At 40.7% G+C, this 22,612-nt stretch overlaps 1 protein-coding gene across 2 annotated transcripts in view; it reads left to right on the top strand.

Moving 5' to 3' along the window:
• LOC129725657 (grpE protein homolog, mitochondrial) overlaps nt 1-22,612 on the top strand; it is a 151,284-nt gene that overhangs the window by 74,793 nt on the left and 53,879 nt on the right. The window contains exon 4 of one of the 2 annotated variants that reach the window (XM_055681713.1): nt 9,179-9,334. The exons of the other annotated variant lie outside the window; for it this stretch is intronic. Within the exon in view, the coding sequence (XP_055537688.1) occupies nt 9,179-9,334 (156 nt within the window). The remainder of the gene's footprint in view (nt 1-9,178; nt 9,335-22,612) is intronic. 2 annotated transcript variants of the gene reach the window in all.

Here is a 22,612-nt window from a genome sequence, read left to right as displayed (position 1 = left end):
CACGAAATATGTAACATGTAAAATATTATGTAATATGTAATATCTTGTGTTACATGTAATGTAACACGTGACATCTTACATGTGACATGCTATATGTATCATATAACCTGTGACACTAGCCATTTTATACGATTTACCGTCATTTTCTTTGTCATTTACCGGGTTTGTGTACATAGACCACTCTGTTCCGAAACGATTCGAGGATTCCAGTGAATATATATATGAAGTCAGAGTGGTCTATGTACATTGGTGAGATAAAATCACCGATTTCGCAAAGAAACTGTTAATTTTATGTATCCCCATGTTAAACCACTTCATAACCTTTATATTAGAATATTTTGTTTGAAAGAATCCGTTGAACAAAATTTTATTCAGAGATTTTTCGAAAATTGCTTCTCCTAAATAATTTGCTCGATGGCACATAGACCACTCTGGTTCGCAACGGCTATAATAAGTACATGGGTGGGGTCGACCTCATGGATCAGCGTTAAGCATGCTATGAAGTTGACCGTAGATCGAAAATCAAATACTATCTGCGAATCTTTTTTGATATATTGGACATATCACAATACATAATGCATATGAAATTACATGAAGCACGACTCATGGAAGGACCGCTTCTGACCAGGCTCGAGTTTCGTCAAAACATAGCTCGTTACCTTATTAATAACTATACATGTCGACAACGGTCGAGAGCCACTGTAATCACTACTGACAAGAAACGTTTTGATTCAAGACGCGTTCTACCAGCACATAACATGCAAAAAACCGAACGAATGAAAAGATGTGCGAATTGTGCTAAACATCGTAAAGAAAATAGAACGTTCAATAAATGTGCTTCGTGCAACGTACATCTTTATTCACTGCCAAAAGAAATTGCTTTCAAGAATATCATAATCAACATATAACTTATTTTTGTTCATTTTTGTTAAAGTAAATAAGTAAGGGGCCATCCAAATACCACGTGGACAGCTTGAGGGGGGGGGGGTAGAAATCGTCAAAAATCTGTCCACGTGGTATGTGGTTGGCCCCTAAATAAAAGATATCCCTTTGTACGTTCATATACAATTTGCGTTACCTTTAATGACCAGTGGAAAAAATACTTCCCCTAAAATTTCAGTTAAACTACCCATTGTAATGTTATTTTCTGAAGTTTTCTGAAGTTACATCTGAACAATATAAACCGAATTCATATAAAAAATTACCGCCGAAAACCTTATGTTCCTTTAGGGGTAAACGGCTGGGCAGTGCGTACCAGCAGTACACCCGTACTAGTTGGCATAAAATAGACCCCAGTATGGTCCAAAGCATAATGCCCAGCAACTCCTATCCCTACCTCCACGTGGTACCGACTGGGATACGAGCAACCAAGGGAAGATCGGTGAACCGGTGGGAACTTGGTCGTATGCTGACAGGGAAGGGGGAGCTGCTCTCCTATGAGGGCAGTTTGTCCGAGCGTCTGTTCCCCATGTTAGGGGCGGCTCAAACAGCGTCTGATCCGGAGCGGACGGCTGAATTATGAAATGCGGTGTCTCGCCAGCTACACCCAAGACGCCAGCCCCGTCGCGAGACTGCGAACAATCAAGAATTGAATACGGACCGGAACAATTGGCAACGACCTAGGCGACGAAATAAGGACGACAATTGGAATCTCGGTACATGGAACTGTAGATCGCTGAACGCCTCGGGTGGTGACCGGACTCTGCTGGATCAGCTAGAACCCCGCCACTTCGACATCGTTGCGCTCCAGGAGCTTTGCCGGAAAGGAGAGAAGGTACGGAGGATTTGTGGTCGCAGGGCACAGTACTACCAGAGCGGCGGCACAACCAATGAGCTGGGTACCGGGTTTATAGTGCTGGGCAGGATGCAGAGTCGTGTGATCAAGTGGCAGGCGATCAGCGACAGATTGTGTTTGTTGAGAATAAAAGGCCGGTTCTAAAACTACACTATCCTCAATGTGCACTGCCCTCACGAAGGAAGACCCGATGTAGAGAAAGAAGAGTTCTACGCACAGCTGGAGAAACTCTACGATAGCTGCTCGCGTAGAGACATCAGGATCGTCATCGGGGACATGAACGCGCAGATCGGCAGGGAAGAAATGTACAAGCCGGTGATCGGCCCGCATAGCCTGCACACCGTGACAAACGACAACGGCCAGAGATGCGTCAACTTCGCAGCTTCCCGAGGACTGGCAGTTCGAAGTACCTTCTTCCCCCGTAAGGACATCCACAAAACCACCTGGATATCACCTGACCAACGTATAGCAAATCAAATTGACTATGTTCTCATCGACGGCCGGTTCACCACTACCTAGTTGCAGTATAATTGGGCTCAAAACTGTCGACCGTATACCACGCGCGACATCGCCGAACCCCGCGGCTTAACATAAAGCAGCTCCGGAACTCCCAGGCTGCGGAGGAATAGGCGCAACAGTTTGAAGCGGTGCTACCCACGGCGGAGGGGCTGGGCGCATTGCCTAAACGGCTGGTGCAGCATTCGCACAGCTATCGTGGAGACCGCAGACCGCGGTGAATGCCAAGAACCGGACCTGGGCGATATACCTGGGCAGATCAACGAGAGAGAACAAGGCCAATTACAAACGGGCACGGAATGACATGACCACGATTCTCAGACGAAAGAAGCGCCAGCAAGAGGATCGTGAGCATGAGGAGCTGGAGCAGCTATACCGAGCCAGTGAAACGCGGAAATTGTATGAGAAGGTAAACCAGTCCCGCAGAGGCTATGTGCCGCAAGCCGACATGTGCAACGACGCGGATGGGAACCTTCTCACGGATGCCAGCGAGGTGGTCGAAAGGTGGAAGGCGTACTTCGATGGACACCTGAATGGCGAAACAGTAAACAGTAGCGGAGCAGGAACTGACCTAGGAGCACCAGCAGCGAATGACCGAGTACCAGCCCCCGATATTCACGAAGTTCTTTGTCTACAAGAAGTTCAATCTACAAGAGTGCCGCAACTACCGCGGTATCTCGCTTATTAATGCCGTCTACAAAATACTCTCACAGATCGTGTTCCGTCGTCTATCACCTTTAACCAGGAGGTTCGTGGGTCAGTATCAAGCGGGTTTCATGGGAGCCCGTGCCACCACGGACCAGATCTTCTCAATCTGACAGATCTTACAGAAATGTCGCGAGTACAACGTGCCCACACATCACATCTTCTTTTACTTCACGGCGGCCTATGATACAGTCGATCGAGAACAGCTATGGCAGATCATGCACGACAACGGATTTCCGGATAAACTGACTCAAATGATCAAAGCCACCATGGCGCAAGTGATGTGCTACGTGCGTGTTTCGGGGATACTCTCGAGTCCCTTTGAATCGCGCAGAGGGTTGAGACAAGGTGATGGACTTTCCTGTCTACTGTTTAACATCGCCCTTGAGGGTGTGATCCGCAGGGCGGGCATCGACACGAGGGGCACAATTTTCACAAGGTCTGTTCAGCTTCTGGGTTTCGCATATGACTTCGACATCATATCACGTAACTTTGCGACGGTGGAGGAAACTTACACCCGACTGAAAGCCGAAGATGGACGGATCGGACTGCGGATAAATGCGTCGAAAACAAAATACATGTGAGCGAGAGGCTCCAAGGAGAAAAACATTAGCTTCCCAGCTCAAGGTTCTGTAGACGGTGATGAGCTTGAGGTGGTCGATGAGTTCATGTATTTGGGGTCACTAGTGACCGCCGACAATAACACCAGCAAAGAGATCCAGAGACGCATCCAGGCAGGAAATCGTGCCTACTTTTCACTTCGGAAGACACTTCGATCGAATCGAGTGCGACGACGCACGAAGTTGACGCTGTACGAAACCCTGATAAGACCGGTAGTTCTCTACGGGATCGAGACAACAATGCTTCTCGCGGAGGACCTTAACGCTCTTGAAGTTTTTGAACGGAAGGTGCTACGGACTATCTACCTCTGTTAAAAAAAAAGAATCATTTAGACATCTGTTTCCAAAGAGCATTGCTGAAAATCGAAGAAATAAATTCTATCGTTGCCGCCGGTTTACGTACGAAGTTTATAGTGTTAAGTTTTCCTCCCAATGCTGACAATTTATTTAAATTAATTTCTTCAGCCACAGAAAGCAGCACAACAACCACCGTTGACATTTCGTGGATTTTCTTATAATAGTTCACTTACTTTTTTTTTCGCAACATTTTTTATTATACCCTTGCACATTATAATTTCAGCTGTGGAAAAATGCTATCAAAGCTCTTCCTTGTATGTTTTTGGGCCGTAACAAATTTCATTGGTGAACGTGTGCATTTTAATCAGGAAATTAGAACTGCGTTGGAATTGATGTGAGCTTATGTAATATAATGTGTAAATTATCTGTACCGATGACTCTAAGTAGTGAATGGTTGGAGAAGGGAGCAACACATCTGAGCAAGCACTGCAATGTAATAGTAATAACTTATTTCAATATATATTCTTTAAGCCGCAGAAAGCAGCAGAGCAACCACTATCGACATAAACTAGTTTCATATGAATTCATCTATTTTATTTCAGCAAACCATAACGCACACTCTCCATTTGTTTTTCAAATGTTTTCTTATTGCTTTTTTTTGCATGTTGTGCGTTAAAAATTTGAAAGTTTCAGCTTTGAAAGGAAGTCAATCAAAATCTTATTTACATATTCTTATTTTTCTTATTGTATTTTAATACATTTTTATTCATCCCACTTTATAAGTAAATAATTATTATTATATTGTTATAATTAATGATAAATAAATGAATTATGATCATATCACTTATCAAAGTGAATCCTGATCGGTAACCCACCCTACTAACAAAACTCCCATCCGTGGTCTTTGTAGGCATGCAGAGTATACTCGGTCTCTAACAAAGCAAAGACTGCATTCTAACATTCCTTCCCTATTGTAGGTTTCGTGCGGCACTGGCACAACAGGAAATTTATAGTTTCGAGCGAAACGTGTTCGAAAATTTTCGTTTAAAATCATTTTCCTTTTCACGAAAACCTCAAATTTTTAAACTTGCCCTACTCACCCAAAAATGAATCGCATGTGAATTCCAAAAACAAATTTACTTATAACTCTAGATATTTTGTTAATTTTGAAAAAAATTCTTATGAGATAAAACAGAACCGCGTTTGGCATTGTTTGACATCAAAATCCAAAAAAAAATTTTTTTTGAAATGTGCCGTTGTTGCACGAAATTGACGATATCCCCAACTGACTGTAAGGACGTGGCCGGCGCCGCTATTGGTCTATAAAACATCGGGTCATTGAATGATGCACAGTGAGGGGGAATGGCCACTCCCAGTCGTTTCTTCAGTTGATTCATTATGCATCTTGAATGGCTCGGACCCATCACGGAGTAGCAACCATTGATATGTACAGTCAGAACTAAGCTAAGCTAAGGAAGGTGCTACGGACTATCTACGGTGGAGTACAGACGGACGACGGAGAATGGCGACGGCGCATGAACCACAAACTGCACGCGCTGCTTGGAGAGAATCCCTTTGCACACCTGGCGAAAGTCAATAGGTTGCGGTGGGCCGGTCATGTCGTAAGGATGCCGGACGGCAACCCTGTGAAATCACTTCTCTCCAGCAACCCTGCCGGCACCAGAAATAGAGGGGCGCCGCGTGCACGATGGCTCGACCAGATCGAAGGAGACATGCGGGTGATGAGACGCCTGAAGAACTGGCGAAACACAGCCCAAAACCGAGCAACATGGCGACAAATTCTTGATACAGCACGAGCCACCATGGCTCTCGTCTGATTGGTAAGGTAAGGTAAGCCTTAAGGGGTTAAAAGCTTTGCTACTATGCACGAATCTAGCCTTCGCTCGCACCGTCCGTGAGGTGTAAACATTGTTGAACAGCTAAAACGTTAACAATTAATTTTGGACAGCTATGAATGGTAAATTAAAACATTACCTTCCGATACTGAAATGCGCCGGGAACCAATAAACCTGGAACCTATGCTCGACATCCTCCGCGCGAAAATGTTGTGAAAAAACTTAAAACTTTGCGGGATGATCTGTTACCCGACAGAACAAACGCCAGCGTTTCTCAACATCGGGATTTTTGCGAGAAGCATGTATGCTTATGCCAAACTTTTTGGTTTGGTAAACTGAAACACCACATGATAAATTTACACACGATGGCATTCGCGTTTTTGGTAACCGTTAACGTTAAAAAAACTAAAAAGAACAATTAGTCGAAAATCAGCATCGAGCGTAAACAATTGTTGTGATGTATTATGCCGTGTCTCCTATCGCATTTTGAAAACTTATCTGCTTTCTCCTTTGTAATATATCTTATTGACTACGCTATAGCTCTTTTGCACTAAATTTATTCGTTTTTAGCTTTCGATCTACACCAAAACTACATCTTTTTTGTCCCACATTTCAAAAGGTCCTATCTGCTTTGATCGATCACTTCCATTCAATCACCACAACTTATTAAACACCTCTTATGCCACGTCATTTGCACGAGTTGATAGTGGAGGGATAACTACCCGGACGAACACATACGATTCGCATAGATTCTCTAGGATTCCTCACATTGGATTCGTGAGCGTCCTTGAAAAGGATTCCTGAAAAAAGAATCCTCAGGAATGCCCTGTATGTGGCTCTAGGATTCTTGAATAAGAATCGTGAGTGGGAATCCTCCGGATCATGTTTGCGATTCCTTTCACGATTCCGTCACCGTGTTAATTGGTATCCTGGGGATTCTCACTCTGTTAGGATTCTCCGCGTGTTAGTAAGGGTAGCCTTTTGAACGAAAACCACGCTTGCGAAAGTTACTAAAGCTAAACCATTACCAAATAATCAGACGCTCCGGAAAAAACGATAAAAGCAGATAGGACCTTTTGAAATGTTTATCTAGATATAAGAATCATTAACAGGTGCTTGTTTACTCAACAACGACAATGCTCAGATAACGACGCTACAACGGTTGTCCGACTTTTCCTAGAAAACCATTCCCCAGAAAATAAAGTGTCGAAGGATTTTCCCCAGAATGAACCATCCTCCAGAATACCAAATTCCAGAATATACTAGTTACCAGATTTCTAAACCCCTGAAAGTACTAGTTACCAGAAAACCGTTTCCCAGAATGCACCAATGCCCAGAAAACTATTCTCCAGCATCACCGTAACCCGAAAAAAAAACATTAGTATTCAGTTATTATATTGTTAACATTCTAAATTATTTGACATTTTTAATTAACACTTGCGTACCTGACCCCTCCAGAGCCGAAAATATGAAAATTCTTTTACCTGCCATTCCGCAATTTATCATAGTTTTTGGGACAGTAGGGGACATTTGTTCCGACATTTATCGAGGGGAACGGTGGGGTAAGTACCCTTCAAGAGACACAGGCTAAATTAAAAACGGTAACGAAACCTTGCTTCAACATATCAAGCTTTAGGTTTTTGCAGAACAACACTATTAACGATCGGTATTTCGCCACTTTGTTTTAATTCGATAGTCGGATTCCCTCAGCCGTGCCAGTTCTGAATTGACTGTTTATCGATGACTGCAGCCCAAGCCGGGAAGCGTATGAACCCGGGCGCGGCGAGCGGGCGAGCGCACCGCACGCCCGCGCGAGGCGGACAAACGGGCGGCCCACACCACCACACGGCCGGACGCCCCGGAGTGGGTTGAGGCAGAAGCGCCGGCAGGCCCACGGCGCGACACCCGCGCGAAGCGGGTGCACGACCGCAGACCCGCGACCCGGCAGCCCCGTAGCCCGAGTCATCCCAGTCTTCAGAGCCAATCCTTATCCCGAAGTTACGGATCTAATTTGCCGACTTCCCTTACCTACATTGATCTATCGACTAGAGACTCTAAACCTTGGAGACCTGCTGCGGATTCGGTACAAGCTGTTGAGAGTTTGCGTGCCCCAGTCTTCAATTTTCAAGGTCCAAAAAGAGAATATCGACACAGCAATTTAATACCATGCTCTGTCCAACCATATCTCTCTATGAAAGACTTCCATGGCTAGTATGACTGTTAAACAGAAAAGAAAACACTTCCGAGATATTGTTGGCTTCTCGAAGGAAAGGATTCATGTTGCCATGATTACAAAGGCGCTACCGTTTCCGGTGTACACGCCAATGCAAACGTATACTCAACAAGCTCCGGAATTGTAACTAGGTTCCCTTTCGCTCGTTTAATATATACTAGTGGATGTTGCATCAACCCGGGAAAATGAACGAACCTCTACAGAGGTAATTTCTGCAGGGGAGCTGTTCCCCATGTGAACTAGATTAACCGAATTAAGATAAAAAGGGGTATTTTAGATTTGTGTTCAAGGAGCCACAGAAATCAATTCGCTACTGTGTTTTTGTGGTCGACTTGTGATATTCCTTCAGCCAAAAACGATTACTGAAAGTTCTCTGATTTTATGACTAGGGCCTTACTTATTTACTCCATGAAAGAACAAATGTATTAGTTGACAATAAGTTGATTCAATTGATAGAATCGTTAACACAAAACTTTCCAGCCTCTCAGCTCGATTTTCATTTTTCTATGATTAAGCACATATACGTTTCAGATATACAAAAACTCAGTTTTAACAGATTTTCCATGTTAAAAAATTGAAAATGCATATTACTTCGTTTCAGGATAACAGTTTTTTGGAAAACGGTATTTTCTGGGAAATAGTTTTCTGGGCATTGGTTCATTCCGGATAATAAATTTCTGGGTAGCAGTTTTCTGGTGATTGGTACATTCTGGGATTTTGTTTTCTGGGGAAAAAGCTTCGGCGTTTTATTTTCTGGGGAATAGTTTTCGAGGAATTGTTATACAATCCGCTACAACAGCTTGTCTACCGCATCGTAGTAATCTTATGACGTTGTTCTTGGAGTGAAAGGCGAAAATATATTTTAATTTTTTTAACTTTATCAGTTGATTGTTGTTATTTTTATGGCTTATTAACTCGTCGGAGATCAAAACAAAACAAACACAAAAAGAATTATTCAAATCTGTTGAATCTATTCTAAGTTTTTACAGACACCAACTGATTTTTATTTAATAGATAAATTCGAATGAGAAAAGTTAGGTCTCACCGCTAGGTGGAACAGTTCATGTTTTTTTACGAAAAGGTGTCGCTGGCTGCTGTAACTACCATTTAAAAAATGAACTCCTACAGAAATACTACATATATATTTTTGCATAAGATTTCAGATAACAATCCTCATTTGAAGAATCTGTACGAAGGACTTACAATGACAAAGGCACAACTTAATCAAGTATTCAAACGTCATGGCTTGGAACAAGTTAATCCACTGAATGAAAAGTTCAACCCCAATCTTCACGAAGCGTTATTTCAGCAGGTTTGTACTTCCATGGTTATAGAGTAAATCATACAATAGTGGAGGAGCTAAGCACGAGTTATGCATGTTCAACCATGTTTTCGCGAAGAAAAGAAAGTTTAGCTTATACGATTCATTATTTCCTGGCGAAATGGGTTCTACTTAAGTTTTGCACCGTAAAATTGACTTTAAACACTCTTTGAGGCTTAAAATTAACAAAACTATATTGCACGCTTTCGTTCCAATAGTTAGTGTTCCTAGAGTTGCGAAATTGTGATCTTATAGTTGCGGTATGAGATACATTGGTGTTAGCTTTGTTGAACAAACGTATTTAACCCGGTTAATGAGGCGAATCTCGTGCCAACTTTATCAGATGTTGACAACACCCTCTTAGAATTTAATGAAACTATGTGAGTGTATAGGCCTTATTAAACTAAACAAGTTTGCATACCTAATTTTTCCATAAATACTCTAGAATAATATTTGAAAAGAGCTGAAGTTCTTAAAAGTTTTGCTTGTATTTTCATTTAAAAATTTAGTTTGAGATCATCCTACACCGAAAACAAAACGATTATAACCCTTAATTGGAATCACGCACAGAATCAACCAAACGAAAAAGAACTCATACACGCATTTTGTTAAAAATGAAGCCGTGAAAATTATAAAAATAGTGGCAGTAAAATTGCAAGAAACCGTTTATGTCGAAAACGTTGTTGGCAATATAGTTTCCACTGTCCAAATCCGGCCAAAAACGACCATGGCTGCAAGAATTGTTGGTAATATGGTTGCCACCAACCAAAAAAGAGTTAATGATAAGATGAGGTAATTCAAAACGCGGTGAAACTGATATTGTTTTTCAATTCCGAAATACTGGTATTGAAAAGGCTAAAAACCGGTACTTTTGGTATATTTACAACAACTCCTAAAGATCTAAAAATATTCTCAAATCATTGGGAGGCAAATGAATGCTACCCAATTACGGGTAGGTATTACAACTCGCTTTACGGTGTATATAATAAACACATTTAGACAGAAGTAGGGACGTTGCGATACCATCGATACTAACACAGAATCGATCCTTCTACTTCCGATACTTGAATATTTGGTATCAATGTTTTACCAGCGATACTTCAGCAATGTCGATACGCACGCTCAGTATCGAAAAAAATCAAAACAACCTAAAGAAGAACGAACGAAACAGAAAATTTGCTGTTTCTGTGCCCTTTTTTTGCATCGCATGCATGCATGCCATCTTGTCAGCGATGCTAATTCACCAGAAATTTCTATAGATTAACCTACGGGAACGATCCTCTTTTACGGTGATCCAAAGATCAAATCTACTGAGCCATGCCATGCCCGCTTTTTTCGAAAACGGGAGCTTATAAAGGAAAAGCGTAATCGGCCTTCAGTGCCTGCAGAAGCTGTTTTTTCTAGGTTCAGTAAATGAAAATGAACGGTTTAATTGAATTAAACGTTTTATTTTTGAGGGATAAATGATAAAAAAGAATTATGATTTTTATTTTTAATGGACTGGCATCGCACAACGATACATGTAGGTATCGATACCTTAGCCTCAATACTATCAGAATATACACACCAAAATCTGAAAAGAATTTTCAGCAAAAAAAACACTGAAAAAAATCAGTAAAAATATTCTTGCTGATTATCAGCATTCAGAATTTTGTTTGCCGGAAATCAGCAAATTGCTGGTAATTGCTGAATTTATAGCAACTCCATCCGTCAAACTGTCAGAACAATCGCTATTTTGTGCGTTAAAAGTGAACAAAACTATAGAGAAATAAAAATGAGCTTATAAGCATATGTATCATTGATGTGGAATTTAAAAATGCCTTGCATGCGCTTAAATAAATAGTTTAAATTGTTTTTTTAATGCTGTTTCAATGAATAAATATGTAATAATTGATTTTCTTCTCTTGTTCATTGAAAAAGAAACACCGGAAAAATTCAAGCAATGTCACGGGGAAAAAACGGGAACCCTGGACATGTTTTAAATTAAAATTTTTAGAAGTATAAGGTACCCATATGTTAAATAATCGTGGTTTGGTTCTCGCTCTCTACTATTCGAGCCACCTGCAAATCGGTTAAGAAAGTCACAATTGCTGGAAAACCACTCACTTTTTTTATACTCTGCAAAGAATGGAAACCAATGTTATATACTACCTTATGAACCAAATATTTGCAAATAAATCTACTAACGTATTATGACATCACGTGTTCTGCTGATAAAACCATACAGCATCTCGCGTTGAGAATTTTCGTTATAGTCGGCCATTCTCGAACTTTTAAAAAATTCTATTCTAAGCTGAAGTCATATGTCTTCATACACAGCACAAATTCAACTGGTTTCCCTTTCGTTTTGCTATATCATGCATACCGAAATCGAACTCCTAACATTCAGATTACCATGTTACAACCAGGGTTTGTTGACACTCTTGAGTGAAAGTGAAAAAAAGCATCCATAAACGTTATTTTTTTACAGCCCTTTCAAAGTTCTCCCTTCCCGCTTTTTGCATGGAAGTGAACTGTCGAAACACCTCATTGTATTTCATGCGATGAAAGCAAGACAACAAAATCAGTTTATCAGTTACCGAAGATTGTCAAGTCATCGGTCAGTGTCAGTGAAAAAGTGTTTCGGTAAGATTCATTTTGGTTGAGTGGATTGTTTGTTTTTCTCTTTCGCTTTGAAGTGAAGATCATTTGGTTGGTTTTGTCGTCAAATTTTATTCCGTAACCGTGAACGATGCGCGCGATCTATTTCATCTGAGTATAACAGCACGTTACTAGGACGAAAATCTAGTGTATCTGAAAGAGTGCTGCGATCGTTGGAAGTGAAAATTGAAAATGATTGGCTGTAATTTTTAAAGAATTTTGCTGGGGAAAATGACTTTTATCAGCACTGGTTACAACACGTAAAACGCAAAAACACGTCAACATACTATGGATTCCAATAAAAATCGATACGGGTCGACATGATAAAATGATATGGATTCGTTTATTGGCATTCGTGAGTAAAGAGCAGTTGGAAATAGCGTGTGAATTATTTCCAGTGTACATGCCAAATTTGGTTCCATTTACTTGATTGGTTCTCGAGATGTGCAAGAATCTGTGTTTCATTTGTATGGGAGCCCTCCCTTTCAGAAGAGGGAGGGTGTCGAACCACCATGGACATATTTTTTGGCTCCAAAATCTCTTACATTCCAAATTTGAAGTTGTAAAGTAGACAATGTATGTGATTTTTTCGAGGATGCGAAAAATGAACACGGGCTGAGGGTGTGATATGGACTTGTAAAAAAATTTTCTCGACAAGACGGGACACGAACCCGCAATCTCCGATGTCTCCGGCATGGTGTTTTGGCCAATTGAACTACTGAGGAGATAGTTTCCCCTAAGACCACTATCGATCACCTTTCACTATTGCGCTATGCTTCATGCACGTCTCGATCAACCACACACACTGCCTTGTGGAAGTTAGTTTTGTAACTGCGCGACTGCCGCTCTTACACTTTTTATAGCGCCTTACTATATCTGATGAAAAGAGACGTCTAGGTGATGAAGTTGATTGCGAATCTTCCACCGAAACGCATCTTACGGAAGAGTTCCGTTAAGCTACTCCAATAGCTAATTGCATTTTTGTCCATGTATTTGTTGATGCCAAATGCGTGTTATTCAACGTCAGATACAATTTTTTGCTTTTTTTTTTTTGTTTTCTTGCTAGTGTTTGCTGTACATACGGCTCCGACCGACTGTAACTTCCATGTTATAGCGAGGGATAGGAAAAGGCATTCCGTCACTTAAAATAGGTTTCCTACCTGATTTCTGACACGTCACAAATTTCAGTGTTTTATCGCGCTAAAATTTCGCATACTGCTTTCGCCGTGCTTAATATAGCTGTGTAGTGATAATTTGGTTATTGCGCTGTATATTTTTGTGGTAGAGCAATTAAATCAATTCAACTGCCTACTGCAAACGCTCGCTATTGTTCCTCGTATTCCGGTATTGTTATTGCGCTGTTCCTTTTATTCCAGCCATGGATTTTGTTTGCAAAAATGCAGCTCAGCTGTTCAAGGAACAGACAAAGTTACTTGCCGCGGTGCTTGAGGAGCAGTTTTTCATCGTAGCTGCATCCCCGGAGTACATACGTTATGCTCTAGATGTGATTTCAGCATTTGTTGACAATCTATACTGGCTGTGTGACGACTGTGTAAGCAGCTTCAACAAGTGGTTGTAGCTACCCGCCGCCGTCGCTCCGGCAGTCGATGGTAGCAATCTGTGCGAAACTGTCGATAAATTTAATGTCGCCGTTACTGAAAATTATTTTCCGTGGGGTTAGATCCGCCTTGTTCAAAAATCTTTGTTCTCACAACGCTTTTCGGGGGAATAGCCAACGCCAAAACGTCGAAACGGGAAATTAGACCAGTTCTGACGAACGACAACAATTTTGGATGTACCTAAATCAGTTGCTGTGATGACTAAATAACGCTAAGGGATGAACGAAACACCCAAAGTCAATATGCTGGTGAAGAAGGATGTAGATTTGTCGAATTTCGGATTAAGGTGCCAAACGAGTTGAAAGACGTCGCTTTAAAAGCTTCTATCTGACCCACCGGAGCACAGTGGTCGGAGGCCGGAAAAAACCTCGATTTTTTATGTCAATATTTTTTATGTTTTGCATTTTTCCGAAGATTCTCAAACTGTAAATGACCTTTTCCCAAAGTTTTATGACAATCGGTTGAGATATCGATTTTTAATCGCACTTTGAATGTTGTTGTATCAGGCAATTTCGATGATTTTCATGTTTGAAATCACAATGTTTAGCTTAACTTCAAACAAATAAGTTTCATTTTGAAGGAAAATTTATGTACTATGTTAAAATCGAGGCAAAACATATTGCAGAGAAGCCCAAAAAACATGTATTTGTAATTTCATTTCTACCGTACAATCTTGTGAAACAGCTCGGAACGATCGGATAACCAACAATCAATGGGAAATTTATTGTACTTCTCAGATTTTTGGGTCCTGTTTTGCACATCGTTGCTCATAGGGAGATATTTTGAAAATAAAACTATAGAGACGTACGGTGGTCAGTTGTAAAATATTCAGTTTCGTATATTTGAAGAAAATGATCGACTGGGAAGTATACATGAAGTTATTTCCAGTAGTCTCAAGCATTTTATATAAAATTGTAAACCGCTTAAGTACTACAATATGTATAAAAAGAGGATAAATTGAATTGATGAGAAAAAAAATCGTCTTCTATATTCCCAATGACGATAAAATAAATCTCATAATTTTCCTTAAAAGACTTCTAACATATCGTAAAAAGATCTTGAATTGGTCAAACGGCCTAAAAGCTGAAAATTTTTCAAAATAAAATTAATTGAATTATGACCAAACCAAACAAGTAATACGATTCTAAAGTTTTTCGATGAAAAACAAGTAAGAGATCCACCCCAACATTCATCTTAGCACCAATATTTTTCTCGTCGCTTTTATTTTGCTCTGCTCATCGATCTCAACTCCCGACTGCTCGACTGAATCAAGAGGTAAAATAAAACTACTTTTATTCAAAAAAAGTAAAATTTTACACTAAATTGGACAAACAGAGCAATGAGATGAATATATAGGTGTTGAGATGAATATAAGAGCGGTTCCTCTATTAGAATTTTAAGCATGTTTGGAGCAAAAAAAATTACTGATCATGAAAAAAGCCTAACGGCACTTTAGGTGCGTAAATTACTATTTTCAACATTTTCTGACATCAGAAATGAGTTCACTACCCCAAAATTGTAATAATATGTAATTTCCAATAACTAAAAAGGACTTTTGGTTTTTTTCCGACTTTTGTTCAGAGACCAGCCGCTGTGCGGGGCATTGGCTCGGGAATTCGACTTTAACTAGCCACGACCTAGTAGATACCGTCAATAACTGCACAGTTCAACAAAACGTTTTAATAATGAACAGCGGAATTCATCAGACTCCTGCCAATGTTAAGTACCTCCTATTTATGTTCCTGACGATAGCCATCGCTCCGTTATGCATTTTAGACCTCTTGACGCTCCCTATTCTTCATCTGTCGGATGTCAGCTGTTTTGAAATCGACTTCTGCCAGCGGAAAAGACTCATCCATTCACCTGTACTACCAAAACGTTTGCGGTATGAACTCTATTATCGACGATTATTTGCTTGCTTTTTCTGGAGGATGCTACGACGCGCTTACCGAAACTTAGTTAGACAATCGCACCTAATCTTCTTACGTACTTGGGAATGAATACAATGGTTTTCGTTGTGATCGCGGCCCTTACAATAGCCGAAAATCGATTGGAGGACGTGTGCTCAGCGCAGTTCATCGAAATCTTAAGGTCCATCCGATCGACGACACTACCTGGAATAATCTTGAACAAGTGTTGGTGCGAATAGCATTGGTTGATAGAAATGTTTTCATCTGCGTCATTTATCATCCACCCGATAGAATTTAGAAATGGAAAAATGGTTCACTATAGTGAGCGGATCACAGCGGTTCCGCTCACTAAGGTGAACTAGTTCTTTTTAACAGCTCACTCGCTCTTTCCGTTCATACATAATTTTTGTTGACTATCAGTGTAGCTAATTATCAAACACCGCAAGCGAGAGCCATGTGAAAGCTTTACACCAGATTTGCCAGACGCAAGGCCTCGCGCAAAACTACAATAGAACTCCTAAAAACAAGCTGCCACCAAATGTCTACTCTGCTATGCATAACCTGCATATCCCATCACCCATCTACCAGCTAGCCGCAAGAGCTTGCAAAAAATCAACTTGTCACAGTTCATACACAGGTACCTACACGGGTTGACTAACGCCGGGTACGCACACGAATGGATGTGGAACGAAAAGAACAAAAGAACTGATTCACTGATCTTCTGGCAATCCGCTCGCAGGCTGATCAGAAGACTCAGTTTTTTGAAAGAGCGAAATCTTTCGCTCTCAGAACTGATTCTTCCGATTGCTCTTCTGTTCAGCTCGCAGGCAATCCGCTCGCGATCAGATGATTTCGATCTCTTAAAGAACTGATTTCCTGATCAGCTCGCGAGCGGATTGTCTGAACTTTCGCTGTTTTCGTTCCACTTTTGCCATCCTTTCATGTGCGTTCTCGGCGTTAGCCAGCCCGTGTGCCTGTGTGTGAACTGTGGCAAGTAGATTCTATTTTTTATTCCCGCGGCTGGTATGTGGTTTTACATAGGAGAGCAGGCAGCCGGTGGCAGCTTTTTTGGGAGTTCTATTTCAGTGTCGCGCGCCGCTTTGCGCTTGGGGTGTAAAGCATCCACATGGCTCTTGCTTGCGGTGTCTGATCAACAAAATCAGCTATCAGCTATTTACTTGAAGTAAGGGGTGAGTTACCGCTCTTTAAAAATAAAAAGCGTTAGATCACTCACTCACTTTGAAGAACCAGCTCTTTAGATCAGTTCGTGAGCGGATTGCCCATCTCTAATAGAATCCATGACAAAGAAATAATCTACTACTCATGTTCAATAAGTTTCATCAATCGCCAGCAGCCATGGTATAAACACTGAACCGTGCTGCACTGGTGCGGTTTTTGCATAGCAACACGATACGACGTGTCTTGCTATCACCACTCAGTGTTAGTGTTAGACAGACGGCACGAAGGGTGAAACTTGAAACACCGAAGGCAGTGTCAGGGTTATATGTTGATCATTGATCGCCACTGGTGTTTTAAGCTTCGACAAACACCGGCGCCGGTGGATCTAGCTTCGGAAAACACTGGTCTCACGTAAAGAATAATATCAACAATGTGAGTATTTTTGGAAATGTTTCGCTTCGCATTAGGCCTAGCAGAGCCATATAGCAGCGACCGAGGTGTTTCTACGAAGTTCGAACATTCGGCTACGGTGCTTTCACGAAAGTAACGCCCTCGTTTCCAGTGTTTGCCGAAGCTTGAGGAACCAGTGGCGATCGTATAACACTGCCACTGGCTTCGGTGTTTCAAGTTTCGCCGTTCGTGTCGTCTGTCTTACACCAACACTGAGTGGCAATTGCTAAGCACGCCGTTTCGTGTTTCAAATATACCCCACAGTGCAGAGCGTTTTTTGGACATGGCTGATCGCCAGTAGAGCAAAACCGAGTGACGAAATTATTATCATCGATGATTTTAACTTTTCAAATTTATGCTTGCGCTCATCACACGACAGCTTTCTTCTCTTTAATCTCAAGATTAATCGAACAAATTATTTCAAAAACGGTCTGCAACAATACGAATAAACTACCCTGACAAACCCCGGAGTTGCGTCGATTAAAAAGAGCTAAAAACGCTGCATTCATGATTTTTTTTCAAGTGTCGTACACTACCCTTACGTGACCACTTTCGCGGGATTAACAATTCTTACAAAACACTAAGCCGAAGATATTTTTCTGCACACCGACACTCGAGCTCACCTGTGTCCGACGGAATTCCTGCCACTTTATTAAAAAAAACTGTATTTCACCTCTTGTTGTGCCCCTGTCACATCTGTTTCGCTTATCACTGGCGAGTGGTAATTTTCCTAACGGCTGGAAGCAGGCTTATATGTCTCCCGTGCACAAAAAGGGCGACGGGTCGAAAATGGATCATTACTGGTGGATATCAGCTCTTTGCGCGGTATCAAAATTGTTTAAACAGGTCATCATACAACCTATTTTCTCACATTGTCGGCATGCCATATCAGATGATCAGCACGGTTTTCTACCAAAACGCTCTACCGCCACAAATTTACTTTGTTTTACCAGCTACCGGTTCGAGAGCTTCAACGAACGGTCGCAGACAGACGGGATTTATACCGATCTTTCCGCTGCCTTCGATATAGTTAATAATCGGATTACTGTCGCAAAGTTGGAACGCTATGGCTTCTAGTTTATTGAGCTGGATAGAATCCTATTTAACGGGTCGGACAATCAGTGTTAAGATTGAAGATGAGCTTTCCAATTTCTTCCCTGCAACATCTGGAGTCGCCCAAGGCAGTCACTTGAGACCACTGGTTTTTATGCTGTATTTTAACGACGTTAATAATTCGTTACAAAGCCCACGCCTTTTATTCGCAGACGACTTGAAATTATTTTTCAAAATTGTGCATCCACTCTTAGGCAGCAATTGAATTCATTTGGTATGGTGTGCAACTAATCGTAGACGCTGAACCCCTCCAAATGCTCGGTTATAACTTTCACTCGAAAAATGCATCCAATACTTTTTTTCGAGAACAGCCTCAACAATTAATCGATTCAGCGTGTCGATGTTGTCGAAGATCTTGGTGTACTTCTCGATGTTAAACTCACCCTCAAGCAACATGTTTCTCTCATTATCGCCAAAGCATCAAGGCAATTGGGATTAATTTTCAGAAGGACACGTGACTTTAGAGACATAAGTTGTCTGACCGCATCATATTGCTCGCTTGTTCGGTCGCAGCTCGAATACTGCTCCACGGTTTGTACACCACGCTACAACAACGTTGTTCAACGCCTCGAAAGCATTCAGCGCCGGTTCGTCCGCTACGCTTTCCGCCTCTTGCCAAGGAGACAGTCTATGTGAAACACTCGTTATGAGAATCGTTGTCAACTTCTCCATATAGACACCCTTCAGGTTCGGTGTAAAACTACTCGCGCTATGACTGTGTCTATCGTGCTGACTGCACGGATTGATTGTCCAGACATTCTTCACCAGATCAATGCTCCATCCAGATTTCTGCGGAGACTATCTGCAATGCATCTACCTTTTCTTCGTACAAACTACAGCTCCAATTGTGCAATCATTGGTCTTCAACAAGCACTTAACAAAGTTTCGTCCATGTTTGATTTTCATTTGTCGATTGAAGTACTTCGTTCTAAATTTGTTGCTATGTTTAGACAATTGTTGTATTAATGTTTAGAGTAGTAGTCTAGTCACCATTTGGACAATGTATGTCTGTTGGTTACCTTCCCAGCTGGTCTCGCGGTACGATGCTGGCCTGACAAGCCAGTCGTCGTAGGTTCGAGGCTCGGCTCGGGAGAGACTGTTAGTGTGAGTAGGATCGTAGCGCTAGCCCCGCAATTGTCCTGTACACAGTTGGCTGCGAAGTCTGTGTATAATAAACAGAAGGTCGAGCTGCGAATCGGAATGTAGCACCAAGGCTTTGATTGTTGGAAGCAAACAAATAAATAAATAAATCTTGGAAGTGGCCGATACGTCTTTTAAATCAAGCATCAAGTTGAATTATGATCCGGCGGTTGAGTAATAATTTCAAGTAAGTCACTTTTTATAACTTGTTCACTATTTTGGTCGCTAAAAAGTCCCTATTTTCGAGAAAGTTACTTTGTCTTTTATTTGGGTAATATTTTAAACTATTTTGAGCATAAAATCAAATCATAATTCGATTTTTTTCACTGTGATCAACATGACTAGTGTTCGATATTGGGTCAGGCAGGATCCGGAAAGTTTGATCAAAAGTACACTGGAACCTCCAAAGTCCGATTTTTTTGGAATGGAGCTCGAGAGAGATTGTTAGTGTCAGTAGGATCGTAGCGCTTGCCCCGCAATTGTCCTGTACTAAGACAAGACGCGACAGCTGGTCACCGTTACATGCAACCAATTGCGAACCGGTTGCTGATGGCTGAATCCGATAACGTAATCGTCACGTAGAAATATAACGTATTTCACTGTTCTAACTTTAAAAATGCATTGATTAATCGTTTTTTACTATTTCGGTCAGGGGGGTACCAAGAAACTTAGGAAGAAAAAATCTGATAGTACAAGTATGCTTTATTGAACATAAAATAATAAATAAAAATGGAGCATTATTCGCCTATACAGGTCGGACTCGATTATATATAGTCTCCGATTTTTTTTTTCACTGTATATAATCGAATTTCGAATCAGAGAAAAAAATGCTTTTATATTCATTTCATTTTATTCTTGATTCATCCCCCTAAAAGTCAAAAAACACATTTCTTACAAAAAATACATATCTTGTCGTTATTCGTGATCTAATTGCAGTCAAATATAAAGGAACATTATTTTAAAACAAATTTTTAAGTATAGGTAGATTAGTCAACTTGTTTGTATTTAATTTCTCAAATTTTTAAAAATTAAACTTTTTTAATTTTTTTTCATATTTTTTATTTTTGAAATTATTTTTATTCAGCTATTTTTTTTTATTTCAAACTTTTTTGAACAATTTTCAAAATTTAATTTTTTTTCTATTTTTTTCCCTTCTTATCAAGCGTTACGTGTTTTGTAGATGTAACCTTACGATATATCAGCTCTAGATAAGTCATAATTGAAATGTAAGAAATTTTTTTTTTTGCTTCTATATATAATCGAGTCTAAATTTGTATATAATCGAATCATATATAATCGAGTCAACATATAATGGAGTCTCTATATAATCGAGTCCGACCTGTATATGTTACATTTTAAATTTGTTTTATTTTCATTGACCTGCAAAAGTTGTTAAAAATAATCATTCTGGCATCAACTGTGTGAAACGTTCAAAAAAATTTCAACGGGGATTACGACCGTTACGTAAAGAAAAATAAAAAGCCAGCTGTCGCGTTGGCTGTGAAGTCTGTGTTGAATAAACAGAGGGTCGAGTACCGAATTGGAATATAGCACCAAGGCTTTACATTTTTTATGAAAATGTGCTTATTACGGGAGTCACTTCACGGTGAAATATATTTCACTTTCACGCTCATTTCACTTTTTGAGACCTATTCCCGATTCCACCTCAAGTGAGGTGACAAAAATCACCTCCGTGAAGTGAGATTGACAGTGAAGTGAAAAAGAGAATAGGACAAGTGAAATGAGCGACTTTCCCAGCTTAAAAATTTGTAAGTCCCGGAAAGTCGATTGAGCTGAAATTTTGTATAAGAACATTTTTCGACAAGAGGAAACTTTTGAGCCCTACCGCTAAACGAAATTCGAAGGTAAATTTTTCCCTTACGCTCCATTGGCCGCAGCTCAATAATTTGTAAGTCCCAGATAGTCGATTTTTTTCAAGGAAAAAAAAAAGATAAGTCTTGTTACTGGAAAATAAATCCCATATATATTATCACTAGATTACAAATCAATCGATTTTTAAACTTCCACATCAGCTTTTTCCGTTTCCACTTCACTCGTATGACACTCATAATAACCCAGATTTCACGGCAGATGTCACCTTGCGACGTTTTTCTCACTTACGTGAGTCCCGTAATAAGACTTTATTCAGTTCATTCTGATTTACCGGATATTCAGCGATTTTTTGTTTTACTTGCAAAACATCAGTTCGAACAAATACGTAAAGTTTCCAATTTTTCTTTGTTTCCATTTTTTGCAATAATATAAACTACTCACGTAGAATGTCGATGGCTACTGTTCAGTTGTTACAATAACTGAAACTTTTACCTTTCCATTCGTTTATTTTACCTATCGCATTCGTTATACAACAGTACGTTGTCGGGTCCCAACGAAATGGGAAAAACGGGTTCCAATAAGGAGCAAAGCAATAAGCGTCCTCGTGACACTGCTGAAAAGGATGATGGAATCGCCAAGAAGATACTAGCTGCTAACAAGTTTGCATCGCTGGCTGACCAAACTACCGAGAAAACGGAAAAGGAGAAAATGCTGCCTTCTTAACGTAAAAGGTTTCCCGCCTGGACTTAGGCAACACTTCAATGAACTTATCACAAAGGGCTGGTAGCTACCCTGAGGCTCCATCCATCCACCCCACATTACAAGGCAGTAGAGGCTTACCTGAAGCAAACAAAAGCGGAGTATTTCACTCACGATATTGCAGCTACAAAACCATTCAAAGTTGTACTGCGTGGTTTACCGGAATTGGAACTGGACGAGTTAAAAACGGAGCTTGACGCTTGCGGCCTAAAAGTGGAAGCAGTATACAAAATGATAAGACACAACAAAGCCATCAAGTATCGTGATCAGTTATACCTGAACCACCTGACCAGGGGGTCAACTACACTAAGCACAGTGAAAACAATCACCGCCCTATTCAACATCATCGTGCAATGGGAGCGATACAAACCGATTCATCGCGATGTCACGCAGTGTTCCAACTGCTTGAACTATGGACATGGCACAAAGAATTGCCACATCAAGAGTCGCTGCATGAAATGTGCAGGTCCGCATCGAACAGTGGATTGTCTTGTTGAGGAAGTCGAACAAATCAAGTGTCTCAACTGTGACAAAGAGCATGCTACGAACAGCCGTTCCTTTCCAAAACGAGCAAAATTTATCAAAATTCGAAGTGAAATTGCCAATCGCCTGCGACCGTCGAATAG

This window comes from Wyeomyia smithii, chromosome 2 (assembly GCF_029784165.1).
Source record: "Wyeomyia smithii strain HCP4-BCI-WySm-NY-G18 chromosome 2, ASM2978416v1, whole genome shotgun sequence".
Taxonomy (NCBI): Eukaryota; Metazoa; Arthropoda; class Insecta; order Diptera; family Culicidae; genus Wyeomyia; species Wyeomyia smithii.
Note: the sequence above shows the minus strand (reverse complement) of the source record. Positions and strands in the feature narration are given on the sequence as shown.